This window comes from Capra hircus, chromosome 5, assembly GCF_001704415.2.
Source record: "Capra hircus breed San Clemente chromosome 5, ASM170441v1, whole genome shotgun sequence".
In the NCBI taxonomy this organism is placed as follows: Eukaryota; Metazoa; Chordata; class Mammalia; order Artiodactyla; family Bovidae; genus Capra; species Capra hircus.
Genome location: NC_030812.1, coordinates 75,830,889 through 75,845,369, shown reverse-complemented (window position 1 = coordinate 75,845,369; position 14,481 = coordinate 75,830,889). Strand labels below are relative to the sequence as shown.

The window sequence follows — 14,481 nt, the reverse complement described above, 5'->3', positions numbered from 1 at the left end:
GGACCAGCAACAGTCTGTAGACTGGGGGTTGGGGACCCCCTGCCATAAAGGCCAGTGGAGTAGCTTCAAAGAATGGGACTTTGAGTTTGAAGATGGTGGAGAGATTAACTTTTGTGGTGCCAAGGCTCTGAGGACTCAGGTCCAAGATGGTGGGACCAGTCAGCAGTCTCTCCAGTTTGCTGAGTGGCCTGGAACTCAAGAAAGAGACAGCAAACTTAAAGTGAGATTGGCCGTGCAGCAGAGCGAAGAGCAGCGGGACAACAGAATCAGGGATTGGGTTTAACAGAACTTTAATATAAACCAGGAGATTTGGGGAAGTCAGGTGGTTGGAGGCCACAGTGTGCACAAAGATTCAGTTTAGTGTGGGTGTGAGAGAAATAGAAAGATCAGAACTTGAAAAAACAGTGGTTGTTGTATGTGGCTTAAAAAAAACAGAGCAACAGGAAGACAGGCTCAAGAACCAGACTTTCTCAGTTTGAATTCCATCTCAGCCACTTACCAGCTTTGTGACCTTGAGCAGGTCACCTTAAACCTCTGTGTACCTCAGGTTGCTGCATCTATAAAACAGAGGTAATGTTACCTACTTCATAACATTTTTACAAGGTGTAGATCTTTTAATAGTTGTAAAGTATAGAGAACAGTGCCTTGAAACAACATGAGCTGTATATTTGTTAAATAAACAATAAAAATCCCGTTTCCTCATTTGTAAATCTAGATGAATAGACTCATTATCTGAGATGTCCCTTGATAGACATTCAGCATATTGTGCCTGCTGAAGATCCCAGCACCTCACTCTTAGTTCTTCTTTAAACTGAGGTACTCCTTGCAGGATACACAGATAAGTTTGCATGCCTATTAACTTTGATTTTTTATGTTTTGTTTGTTTATTCTGCCTGAACACCATAGATTATTACCATGTAAGACATTAATGTGTACAAGGCAAAAATATTATGTGACCTAATTACTTTGATATTCTGCTTTGGCTTGTGATAGGTTAATTTAGTTATTGATTCTGAGTATATATTATATTTTCTTGATGTTTGATCTTTAATTTCTGCTAAACCCAAAGGATACTTTAGTCTAGTGTATATTGAATTTTGTATAAGAAGAACAAAGTTTTCCTCTCTTGTCATTTCCAGTCTGACCTTGAGGTGACCAAATTGCCCTCCTCGGTTCAGGCTCTGTTCCTTTCTCCTCTACCTCCTCTGTCAAAAAGATGTAATTTAAACCTTCAGGTTTAAAGCTCTTACTTTCAAATATGATAAACAGTGTGGAGGATGTAGACTGGGAAAATATTGGTGCTGGTCACAATTAGGCTTGGATTTTGCTCCCAAAACTTCCTGAAGGATCATGTTGAAGTAACAGACTGTTTATGCTTGTGAGGCTATATTATGATTCAGGGGAAGGAACAATGCCTGCATGTTGTAGTGGTGGTTCTCTTTTTCTTATAATGTGTACCTAGTGATACATTTCTTCCTGATTACAAATCTTCCCTGAGAACATGTGGCCTTACTTATGGCATTATTATATGATCTTATTAGAATACAAAATCTGTGTTTTATTCCCATACCTTCTCATTTTCTTTTTCCCTAGATCCAGGGGGAGTTCTCTTATTTATAAGGTGGCAGCAGAATAAGAACTTTGTTTTCACAAACCTGAATTGAATTTAACTCAGTCACTTACAGGGCTTCCCTTGTGGCTCAGCTGGTAAAGAATCTGCCTGCAATGCAGGAGAACTGGGTTCGCAAAGAGTTGGACACAACTGAGCATCTTTCACTTCACTTCAGTCAGTTAGTAGCTCAGATCATAAACTCCTTATTGCTAAACTGAAGACTGTAATTAACTAACGACAGATTTGGATAGAAATTCCCCCATGAGCAAGAAACATCCATTCTATAAAACCTAATAATTTACATATATATATAGTTTTATATATAGCATATTGAGTATGTTATAAATAAATATATGAAGAAGGCTAAAAGAACTTTTAGTAGTTTTGATTCAGTGTTTTTAGAAAAAAAAAACTGCTTAAAACAAAGTGACATGAGAACATTTATTGAGGAATTATAAAGCATAATGTCAGTATCTGATTCATTTTTAAATAAGTTAAGATTCTACCCTTAAGGAATCTTTCAGGAAACAGTTGCTCATTGGCATTTCCAAAATTCTTTTCAAAATGTCTACTCCCTTTCTTGGTAGTTTTGAAGCATGTGGCAGGGAGTATGGCACTAATATTCAGAAGAGTGAATTGCTGGCTCTACACGAACATTTTCAGCCTATCCAGTGAATGAACTCTGTGAGCTGCTCTTTGTCCCAGTTCCTGCCATATGGAAGAGTCATGCCAGAAAGTCTGAAAAGAGCTACAGGAGTTGGTGACATCTGCAAAGGAGACAGAATTGACACTGCAGTATGCCAGCGGGTACATTGACTAATAACTAGGCTGACCCTAACCCTGGTGAAAAGGAGCAGATCTCTGTGAAAAGATTATTGGAGGTTTAAAGGTACACAATAATAGCCTAGGAATGTATTAAGCAGAGAGAAGTAGGGCAAAATAAGTTGTATAGTCTTTTATTGTAAGGGGAGTGTATCTTACTTTTTCAGTTCTGATAGTTTAGTTATACTGTGGTGTATTTTTGTTCGAGGAAATACTCTGAAAATCAGCTTTTAACACAGTATATATTTACAAGTAAAAAAAGAAGAAAAAAATAATCCCTTTATAGAGGTATATCAAAAGTAAGATACTTTTCAAATAGCGTATTTATACTTATTTTGTAAAATCAGGCCTGTGTATTCAGTTCCAAAAGAACCAAATGAGATTACTCATCTAATCAGTATTGTGTAACCATTATTGTTTTCCCAAGAATTACAAAAATAAATGACTTCTTAGTAAAGGGCTATTTTAAAAAAATATGAGGCTACAGCCCCAATGTACCAACAGTTCTAAAACTCTTGGTTCATTATTTAAACATAAGTCTGATAGAGTAATAGAGTCCTGTGGGTACAGAGAGATCATATACTTCTCCCTAAATCTACTGAAATATATATGTTTCTGAAATGTAAGCAAGTTTCAGAAACTAAACCAATTTTTTAAAATTTGGAAGCCATCATATTATTACATCAAATGTGACTGAATTTTTTATATCTGATAATTATTACTAAAATGCTTAAAAATCTGCTTTAAGTAAAATTGATGTTGGAAAAATAACTAGCATATAAATTAAAATGCTCATTCCATTTTTAAATGGATAGTTGGTATTGTATTAGTCTGTTCACTTATAGGCAAGTAATAGTCTCAATTTTTGTTGCAAAGAAGATTAGAGTGAAAGCCAACTATTTACTAATAGTTACTCAAAATCATATACTCTGCTATATAAATAAAATCTGATTTAGTCCTAACTGTGTAACCTTGGGCGAGTTTCCTGGCCTCTTTGAGTCTTGTTTTTTTTTAAGCTCTGAAATTTTGTTGTATATGTATACTACATATAAAATAGAAATAATATTGGCACCCATTTTACAGACTTGTTGTAAGGACCAGTCAGTCTGTGTAAAATGCTTGTAACAGTCTGGCCCATTTCCTATTCCAGGGATCAAACCTGGGTCTCCCACATTGCGGGCAGATTCTTAACCATCTACCAGGGAAACCCATATATAACAATCAATAAGTGAATAATTGTTAGCTATTCTTATTATGGTGATATTATCAACATTATTGTTGTGATTAACCTAAAAAAAAGGCTCCATAACTCTGTGATGTCCTCACTTTCACCATAAAATCCCTTGTAACTTTTCACAAACCTTATATATGAGTGGTTAAACCATTTGTTAGCAAGTTTACTTTTGCTTATCTTTGTGTTGTCTTTGGCAAAGTCAGGGAACTAATGTTAGAAGACCATCTGTGTGGAAAGAGTATAGTTTTTACAAATAACTACTGGCATCCCCTTGGATTTTGTAAAATATGACCAGGATACCCATAATTTGCCACAATCAGCTAACATATAATTTGCAGTTAGCAAAAGACTTTTTCTAATAAGCTTCTTATTCCACTTCCTCTTCCGCTTTCCCAGGGGTGACCTCATCGCATAGCAGTAGTAGATAGTATAATCTGTTGTTTAGTGAATTCTCTGACTCATAAGATGTATTATTTTATCATGGCACAAATTCTGCTGGGTTGTTTTCTTTAAAGATTTCTGTTAGAAATCTTAGCATTAGAAGATAGAAAAAGAAGGGTCAAAAAGGTATCACCACTATAAGAATAAAATGAAGGGCTGGAAAAGAATGAACTGCTAATACTAATAACAACTTGGATGTATCTCAAATGGTTTCTGATAAGCAAAAGAAGCAAGTCGCAAAAGACACATACATACTATGTGATTCCATTTACATGTCTTTCTGGAACAAACCACATCAGCATTACTAGGAGTTAGTGGTAGAAGAGGAATGTGATTGACTAGATACCTAAGAAGAGTTTTGATAGAAATGTTACCTATCTTGATTGTGGTGGTAGTAACATGATTGTAAGCATTTGTCAGAACTCCTAGAACTATTCACCAAAAGGGTGAATTTTACTATTTGTAATTTTATCCCAGTAAACCTGGCTTAAAACCTGAAACAAATAGCTGTAGTATTCATGCAGGTCAGTATTTCATGTATGTGAAATAAGGTATGACTTATTCTGAAATGTTATGTATTTATGTTCTTATGTATTTACTTATTAAACTTACTTATAGCTTTGTAAGTCACATTTTTAGTTCATTAGGTATTTTATTTTCTTCTCTATAGTGATCATCTAAAAGTTTCTTGAAAGTTTATCAGTTTCATGGTATACACTGCATATATTTTTTAGTATTTTAATTTTTTTATATTGATCAGGATGCTACCAGTAACAGCAATACTACTCATCAGTCAGTCAGTTCAGTCACTCAGTTGTGCCCAACTCTTTGTGACCTTATGGACTGCCGCACGCCAGGCTTCCCCATCCATCACCAACTCCCAGAGCTTGCTCAAATTCATGTCCATTGAGTTAGTGATGCCATCTAACCATCTCATCCTCTGTCATCCCCTTCTCCTCCTGCCCTCAATCTTTCCCAGGATCAGGGTCTTTTCCAGTGAGTCAATTCTTCCCATCAGGTAGCCAGAATATTAGAGCTTCAGCATCAGCATCAATCCTTCCAATGAATATTCAGGACTGATTTCCTTTAGGATGGACTGGGTGGATCTTCTTGCAGTCCAAGGGAAGAGTCTTCTCCAACACTACAGTTCAAAAGCATCAATTCTTTGGCTTTCTTTATAGTGCAGCTGTCACATCTGTACGTGACTACTGGAAAAACCATAGCTTTGACTAGATGGACCTTTGTTGCCAAAGTAATGTCTGCTTTTTAATATGTTGTCATAGCTTTTCTTCCAAGGAGCAAATGTCTTTTAATTTAATCGTTGCAGTCACCATCTTCAGTGATTTTAGAGTCCAAGAAAATAAAGTCTGTCTCTGTTTCCATTGTTTCCCCATCTATTTGCCATGAATTGATGGGACGGGATGCATGATCTTAGTTTTTTTAATGTTGAGTTCTACACTTGATCTTAGCCAAAAGGCCAAGAAGCAATGAATGTTGAGTTCTAAACCAGCTTTTTCACTCCCTCTTTAGTTCCTCTTCTCTTTCTGCCATAAGGGTGGTGTCATCTGCATATCTGAAGTTATTGATATTTCTCCTGGCATTCGTGATTCAAGCTTGTGCTTCATCCAGCCTGGCATTTCTCATGATGTACTCTGCATATAATTTAAGTAAGCAGGGTGACAATATACAGCCTTGACATACTCCTTTCCCAGTTTGAAACCAGTCCGTTGTTCCATGTCCAGTTCTAACTGTTGCTTTTCTTGACCTGCATACAGATTTCTCAGGAAGCAGGTCAGGTGGTCTGATATTCCCATTTTTTTAAAGAATTTTCCACAGTGTGTTGTGATCCACACAGTCAAAGGTTTTGGCATAGTCAATAAAGCAGAAGTAGATGTTTTTCTCGACCTCCTTAAGTAGTAAGGAAGTTTATTGGCTTCATTTCTGTGGTTATGAGATGACTGCTCTTTACCACTTAAGCCTGCACGTGCCCTCATCTACATGGCGCAGCAAACAGATCTTTTTTCTTTGTTTCTTGCGTAAGGGTAGGGAGCCTTCTTTTCCAAAGCTGCCGTTGCATATTGTCTCATGTCACATTGGCTCCTAAGCCAATTGCTGTACCGTTGACAGCGACACCATTCAGGGCTCTCTTTTCATCTGTGGATAAGGTCAGTTTCTGCAGAGGAAAGATTACATAGTACTGGGATAGACACACCAACCAAAGCTGGATACCATTAAGAGATAGGGGAAGGGAGGGATGCCAGGCAGGCAGGCAACAATGCTAGTACTTTACTCTGAATTTATTAAGTTAAACCAAAATCTTGACTAATTGTGGAATTTGATTGCTATATAGTTCTTATTTCAGTGTTTCTGAGACCACAAATTATTTAAACAGCATTATGTTACTTTATCCTAAAGACTCACATAAAAATATCTCAATTCAGTGATAATGTAAGAAACAGCATGATAACTTTCCACATTAGAATATACATTGCATATAAAGCATAGAGTAGATGTCATATATGTTTAACACCATGAAATATTTATACAACTTCATAGCATTTTATACAGAGTTCAAAATGTAGCCTTTTCACAAATTAGACACTGGCTTAAAGTATACTTGGGTCTGCTTTGGTACTAAAGTTTTTACTAAACTCATTAAATTCATACTCTCCTAGAATGAAAAGAATATTTCAGAAAAGTAACTAGGTAGAAACAACTCTGAATGGTACACAGAGCCTAGATTTTATCCTGTTAGTGAGAAGAGGACTATTGGAAACTTTTTTTTCCTTTCCTATTAGAATTAGAATTAGATGAGCAGAGCAGAGTTTTAGAAAGATTCCTTATACAATAGTATTCAAGATGGGTTAAAGCCACCAAAATAATGGAATCAGATAATTGGACAACTGTTGATTGGCCTGGGCTTGAGATAAGGTATGAGCAAACAGGGTACTAGTGATGAGAACTTAAAAGATGATACTAAAGACAGAATATGATGAATAAGAGTTGGTGGCTGACTGGATTTTGTGATAGGGAACTAAGCTTAAAGTAATTTAAGTCAGCTAACTAGAAAGGGATAGAACCACTGCTGGGCTGGTAAGGTCCAAGGATGGTGGTAGAATGGAGATTTTACAGAAAAGGTAATTTTGGTCTTAATTCACAACATGTCAAAGCAATAAGAAATGTCCAGCAATATTTAGGCATGTGCAGCTGCTGTTTATCATTCATTCAGTGATATTTTATTGAATGCCAGTGTTTTATTGAAGCACTGTAGTAGACAAAAGAGATGGATCAGTTAACAAGGGGAAAATATTCCTGTCCTCATGGCACTAGTAAGGTTATACAAAGATGTTTAAGAGTTAAGTAGATGTAAACTAAGGAAATAATAAAGTCTGGATATAATTAAAAATAATATAGGTAAAGGGGAGATGGGTGGGAGCATAGATGAAAGAAGATTAACAATGAGTTGATGTTAGATCTTGATGTTAGACACATGGGAATTTGCTTTACTGTTTTCTTTAGTTTTATATAAGATTGAAATTTTCTATAATTAAAATTTTTAAGCTAAAAAGTTCTGTGCATAGAGCTAATAGAGTGATACGAGCATGTGCAAAGAGTAGCCTGAGAGAGGTAGAGGAAAAATGAGGAAACTGTAGTATCTGGGAAACAAAAAAAATAAAAGATATTTCAGGGAAAAGATGAATGATACTGTTAATTGATGCAGAGATCAGAGAAGTTATAACCTAAAGAAGTTGTCATAGGTTACATCTAGCAGATTGCTAATGTCTAGTTTTATTCATTTCTGGTTGGATGTTCCTTGATGCCTTAAAGAAATTGAGTATGTGAGAAGCTTAAGAAAACTTTTGATGAAACCATTTGATAATATTTATTGCCTTACATCCAAGCTTTCTTTCCTAATATGTGAATATCTATTTTATTTTTAGGAGACTGATGAACAAAAACTTCACAAAATAGCCAATGAACTTTTGCTTACAGAAAGAGCTTATGTCAGCCGACTTGAACTCTTAGATCAGGTAATATTTTCTCTTTCAGAATTATTTCATTTTTGTCATTATACATCACTTTAACTTAGTAATTAAAGTGTTTTAGAAACTGCGAGAAGGGCTTGCCTGTTTCTGGCTACTTCCTCAAGGAAATCACTAACATTTTCAACTTTGTCAGTGAATTAATTAGGTATAAAGGTTTCATAATTCATAGAAAACAGATTGAAAGACTCTCTTATGGGTCACAAAATGTCTTTATTTGTGTCTTTCAACCTAAGCACTACTCTTGTTTCTTGACCCTTTATTGTAATCCTAAAGGCCGTGTTACTAAATAGGAGATTCTGATGCTGGCATGAATACATCACTGATTCTTGTCTCACTTGCTGTTCAGCCATTGAGAGTGATTGGAATTGCCTACAGTCATAGGGCCAGATGGAAATTTGAAATTTCACTTGTTCAGCCTTGCACGAAAAGTTAAAAACAGTGCCTGGTGTTAATAGTTGTTGAATATGTGAATAACATTTTGTACTTTTATCATGTGAATCATCTCAAGTATATAATTTGCAAGGAAAGTTTTAAAATGCATCATTAAGAATAACTGTTCAACACAATGGCCTCTTAATCCTGTTAAACTGATAAAAGATCAAGAGAATTGGTAGATTGCTGATATAGACTCCTCTTATTAGAAGAGAAAGTGAGTATTATGTTTGAGTGTTACAAGAAGGCTTGTCCCACTATGGCAATTGGAAAATGGAACTTTGTGGAAGCAGGTCACACTGGGCATACCTCCTCATCAAGAGTCCCTGGACTAAGCTACGTTGCCTGTTAGGGTGAGCCTGAAGGAGCCTGATTAAGACTTGTGTTCTCCAAAGTAATGAGTTTGTGACGCAAATACTCACTTTTCACAGAATTTCACCATAACTCAATCAATTTATGTTGATTTCTACCTTTGGAATAATGTCCATTCTCTTGGAGACTACAGACCTGAAACTTTTAGATATTCTTGTAGTGGAAATGTGTTTTTTCCTTTTATCAGGTTGCACTTTTTTTTCTTTCTTTTTCCCAGCCATATTATCTTGTTAGTGATGTTGGCTGACCTTTTAGAATTTAGAGTCTTAATTACTAAAATATCCTATTGGAGTCTCTAAGGACATAATTTTGTATTCTTTTTGCCTCCCAAGAAAATGCAATAGAGGTGAATTTAGAAAATAAACAACCATCTGGACATTATGAAAGAACAGACTTCCTTCTGCCTACATTTAACAGAATGGCAATTAAGAGGTATAGTAGCCCTACTGGAGTAGAGCTAAGACTGCAAAACTATTTTTACTGTCTTTAAAATACCTGTTATTATGTACAAGAGAAGATTTTTTTATCCTCGTTTCTGAGTTTTAAGTTACTATACATTATTACTTAGTAAAGGAGGAAAACATCTGAGAACCAAAATACATTTTTATTCATACGTTGACTGCCTTTTTATTAAGTGCCTGTCATGCTATGAGAACTAATTCACAATGTTCTCTGTCCCTAAGGAGTGTACTGTTTAAATAGGGAAGGTGAGATTTATGCCAATAAATTATAATAAAGGGCAACATGTAATACATAAAAGTCATTCAAAATACAAAGAGGAGTGGAAAATACAATTATTGTACATATATATCATTGTCCATATCTCTTAACTCTGCCTATGGATAGGAAGGGTAAATCCTATTGAAACCATTTTTCTCAGATTCCAACTTTAACCCATGTTCCAGGACTCGAGCCTGGCCAAAACCCTGCTTAGGACTCTAACCTACAAGGCTGGGACTTGGCATTCAGCCAAAACCCACAGTAATGAAGTTCAGGTCCTTGGTGTCTCATCACAGAAAGAATTCAGTGAGAGACAAAGTGATACGTAAAAAGTGGGTTTATTCAGAGAGAAACACACTCCACAGACCGAGTGTGGGCCATCACAAAAGACGAGTGCAATAGCCCCCAAATGTGGCATAATCAGTTTTTATGGGCTGGGTAATTTCATATTTTGGAGAAGGGGTGGAAATTTCCAGAAATTGGGCCACCACCCAATTTTGGTCTTTCGATAGTGCCTTGGAACTGTCATGCCGCCTCTGAGTGTGTCATTTAGCTTGCTGATTAAGGATCAAAGTCTAGTTGAAGTTGGCTTGTCTGTCATCTTGGACCCATTTGATTCTAATTGGTTTATGCTGTGTTCTTGGGCTATGTCATTCTTTCAGGAGTTTTTCCCAGCCCCTTTCCCTCCTGTTTCACCATGAGCCTCAATTGGAAATTTCTCTGGAATAGAAAAGATTAATATCCTGTAGATAGAGGCACAGCCTAGATTAGAATTTGTTTCCTAATTCTAATTCCTGGTTTTTCTCTATCAAAGCATAGACTCATTCCTACATTTCAAAGGTGATTGATTTCTTGAATCATGAACTTTTACATTTATTCAACAAAAAGTTATTAAGAGCCCACTGTGTGCCTCAGCACAATGCTAGATGGTTAACCAATAAATTTGAAGTAATATTTGCTTTATTCTCTTATTCAGGTATTTTATTGCAAGCTATCGGAAGAAGCAAATCGAGGTTCATTTTCAGCAGAGCTGGTGAATAAAATCTTTTCTAATATTTCATCAATAAATGCCTTCCATAGTCAATTCCTATTGCCAGAGCTGGAGAAAAGAATGCAAGAATGGTAAGAGGAGTAGATAACAAATAATATATCAAAGGTACCATTTATGCAAAATTTTTATGTTAAAGATCACTGAAAGACCTTGTTGTACATTTTTTGGCTTTAGTTGAAAACATTTTATCTCTTCTTTCCAAGCTATAGTTTGATTAGTGGAAACAAGATATTAGGGATTATCTGGAACGTCAGAATTCCATAGCATCCCTCTTTACAGTGTCATTCCTACCTCTCTTTTAAAAAGTGCTTTTTCATTCTGTCAGTTTCACAGCAAAGTGGATCTGATAAAAGCACAGAATGTGTGTATAAAAAATCATTACTTCATTTGGAGTCCTCTTCATTCATTCATTCTATAAGAAATCTTAATAACTTGCTTCTATGTTTCATACAGGGAAACTACCCCTAGAATTGGTGACATCCTTCAGAAATTAGCACCATTCCTTAAGATGTATGGAGAATACGTGAAGGGATTCGATAACGCAATGGAATTGGTTAAAAACATGACAGAGCGTATTCCCCAGTTCAAATCAGTAGTTGAAGAAATTCAGGTAACTAGAACTCTTTTGTTCAAGGCAGTAAATTAATTTTTCTGTACAAATCATAAGGTTTTCTAGATCTAAATTTTAGATTGAGACTCCTAGCCAAATTCCATTCTACTATAAATTATGCAAAAATTATCTCTGCAGAGTTAAAGTATTTATTGAGCATATGCTATATACTGAACAGTAAATTCTCCATTTATTTTTAAGGCAAGGAGAGTCTGGCTTTATCAGGGTCCACATAAATTTTCAAAGTAAGTTTCCATCCAGCTCTGTGTGTCTCTTGCTTGCTTTCAGAGGTTGAAATTTTGGAATGAATATAAAGAATGCTGTAAACCATGACATTTTTGAAACATAATTACTGTTGACCCTTGCACAACATAGGGGTTAGGATCGCTGATCCCCCACTGTTTGAAAATCCCAGTATAGTTTTATGGCCAGCCCTTCATATCCATGGTTATGCATCCATGGATTCAACCAACCATGGATTAAGTAGTACTATAGTACATATTTACTGGGAGAAAAAAACAACAACAACAATGTGTGTATAAGTGGACCTGCACCGTACAAACCCATATGCAAGGATCAATTATATTCTTGGGGGTGGGGGAATTGGTCATTTCATATATGTGGCTTAAAATTTGATCAAACCTGGATAATACATTTTAATAATGGAGAAAGCAAGAGAGTTCCAGAAAAACATCTATTTCTGCTTTATTGACTATGCCAAAGCCTTTGACTGTGTGGATCACAATAAACTGGAAAATTCTGAAAGAGATGAGAATACCAGACCACCTGACCTGCCTCCTAAGAAACCTGTATGCAGGTCAGGAAGCAACAATTAGAACTGGACATGGAACAACAGACTGTGTCCAAATAGGAAAATGAGTACGTCAAGCCTGTATATTGTCACCCTGCTTATTTAACTTATATGCAGAGTACATCATGAGAAACGCTGGGCTGGAAGAAGCACAAGCTGGAATTAAGACTGCCGGGAGAAATGTCAATAACCTCAGATGTGCAGATGACACCACCCTTATGGCAGAAAGTGAAGAACTAAAAAGCCTCTTGATGAAAGTGAAAGAGGAGAGTGAAAAAGTTGGCTTAAAGCTCAACATTCAGAAAACTAGGATCATGGCATCTGGTCCCATCACCTCATGGCAAATAGATGGGGAAACAATGGAAACAGTGGCTGACTATTTTTGGGCTCCAAAGTCACTGCAGATGGTGATTGCAGCCATGAAATTAAAAGACGCTTACTCCTTGGAAGGAAAGTTATGACCCACCTAGACAGAATATTCAAAAGCAGAGACATTATTTTGCCAATACAGGTCCATCTAGTCAAGGCTATGGTTTTTCCAGTGGTCATGTATGGATGTGAGAGTTGGACTATAAAGAAAGCTGAGCGCAGAAGAATTGATGCTTTTGAACTGTGGTGTTGGAGAAGACTCTTGAGAGTTCCTTGGACTGCAAAGACATCCAACCGGTCCATCCTAAAGGAGATCAGTCCTGGGTATTCATTTTAAGGACTGATATTGAAGCTGAAACTTCAATACTTTGGCCACCTGATGCAAAGAGCTGACTCATTTGAAAAGACCCTGATGCTGGGAAAGATTGAGGACAGGAGGAGAAGGGGACAACAGAGAATGAGATGGTTGGATGGCATCACCAAATCGATGGACATGGGTTTAGGTGGACTCCAGGAGTTGGTGATGGACAGGGAGGCCTGGCTTGCTGCGATTCATGGGGTCACAAAGAGTCGGACATGACTGAGCGACTGAACTGAACTGAATACCATAATACTTTCTATTTGATTCTCTAGTCAAGACTGTTGATAATTTCTTTGCTTAAGTTTAAATATTGAAAAGTTTAAATAATATTAATATCAATATTAAATATTGATTTATTAGATCACCTAAGATTATTTGAGTGGGTATTCTTGACTGCCTTCTTTTGTTTTACATGGATATTTTTTACCTGTGGTTAAAACCCATTAATACAGTGATATGATTATGGTATGTTTTGTATACTGTTATGTCTTAAAGAAGTTAGACTATTAAAAGTATCTGTATACAAATCAATGTGATATACAATATCAAGAAAAGGAAAGACGGAAACCACATGATAATCTCAATAGATGCAGAAAAAGCATTTGATAAAATGCAGCATCCATTATTGATACAAACTCTTACCAAAATGGGTATTGAGGGAACATGAAGTAAAAGTGAAAGTCACTCGGGCACGTCCGACTCTTTGCAACCCAGTGAACTATATGGTCCATGGGATTCTCCAGGCCAGTATATTGGAGTGGGTAGCCTTTCCCTTCTCCAGGGGATCTTCTTAACCTAGGGATCGAACCCAGGTCTCTCTCATTGCAGGTGAATTCTTTATCAGCTGAGCCACAAGGGAAGCCCAGGAATACGGGAGTGGGTAGCCTATCCCTTCTCCAGCAAATCTTCCCAGTCCAGGAATCAAACCAGCGTCTCCAGCATTGTAGGCAGATTCTTTACCAACTGAGCTATCAGGGAAGCCCTTTGAAGGAACATATCTCAACATAAAAGTTATTTATGACAAACCCCAACCCAGCATAATAGTTAACAGGGAAAAGCTTGAAAACCTTCCTGCTAAAATCTGGAACAAGATAGTGATGCCCACTCTCAGCACTTCTCTTCAACATAATAATTGAAATCTTAGCCACAGTAATCATAGAAGAAAAAGAAAAATTATCCGAATTGGAAGTGAAGAGGTAAAATTATCATTGTGAGCATATGACATGATACTATATATAGAAAACGCTAAAGACTCCACACAGAAACTACTAGGATTGATAAATTCAGCAACATAGCAGGATACAAGATTAACATGCAAAAATCTGTTCTACTTCTTTACACTAACAATGAAATATCAGAATCAGTTCACTTCAGTTCAGTTGCTCAGTCGTGTCTGCCTCTTTGCAACTGCTTGGACTATAGCACACCAGGCTTCCCTGTCCATCACCAACTCCTGGAGCTTACTCAAACTCATGTCTGTTGAGTCGGTGACGCATCCAACCATATCATCCTCTGTCGTCCCCTCCTCCTCCTGCCTTCAATCTTTCCCAGCATCACGGTCTTTTCCGGTGAGTCAGTTCTTCCCATCAGGTGGACAAAG

General features: G+C 36.6%; 1 protein-coding gene across 5 annotated transcripts in view; it reads left to right on the top strand.

The window, feature by feature from the left end:
- Positions 1 to 14,481, top strand: part of FGD4 (FYVE, RhoGEF and PH domain containing 4) — a 236,577-nt gene that overhangs the window by 181,967 nt on the left and 40,129 nt on the right. For all 5 annotated transcript variants that reach the window (XM_018048323.1, XM_018048325.1, XM_018048326.1 and 2 more), the window contains exons 5-7: positions 8,051 to 8,140; positions 10,656 to 10,801; positions 11,184 to 11,340. In XM_018048323.1, coding sequence (XP_017903812.1) covers positions 8,051 to 8,140; positions 10,656 to 10,801; positions 11,184 to 11,340 — 393 coding nt within the window. The remainder of the gene's footprint in view (positions 1 to 8,050; positions 8,141 to 10,655; positions 10,802 to 11,183; positions 11,341 to 14,481) is intronic.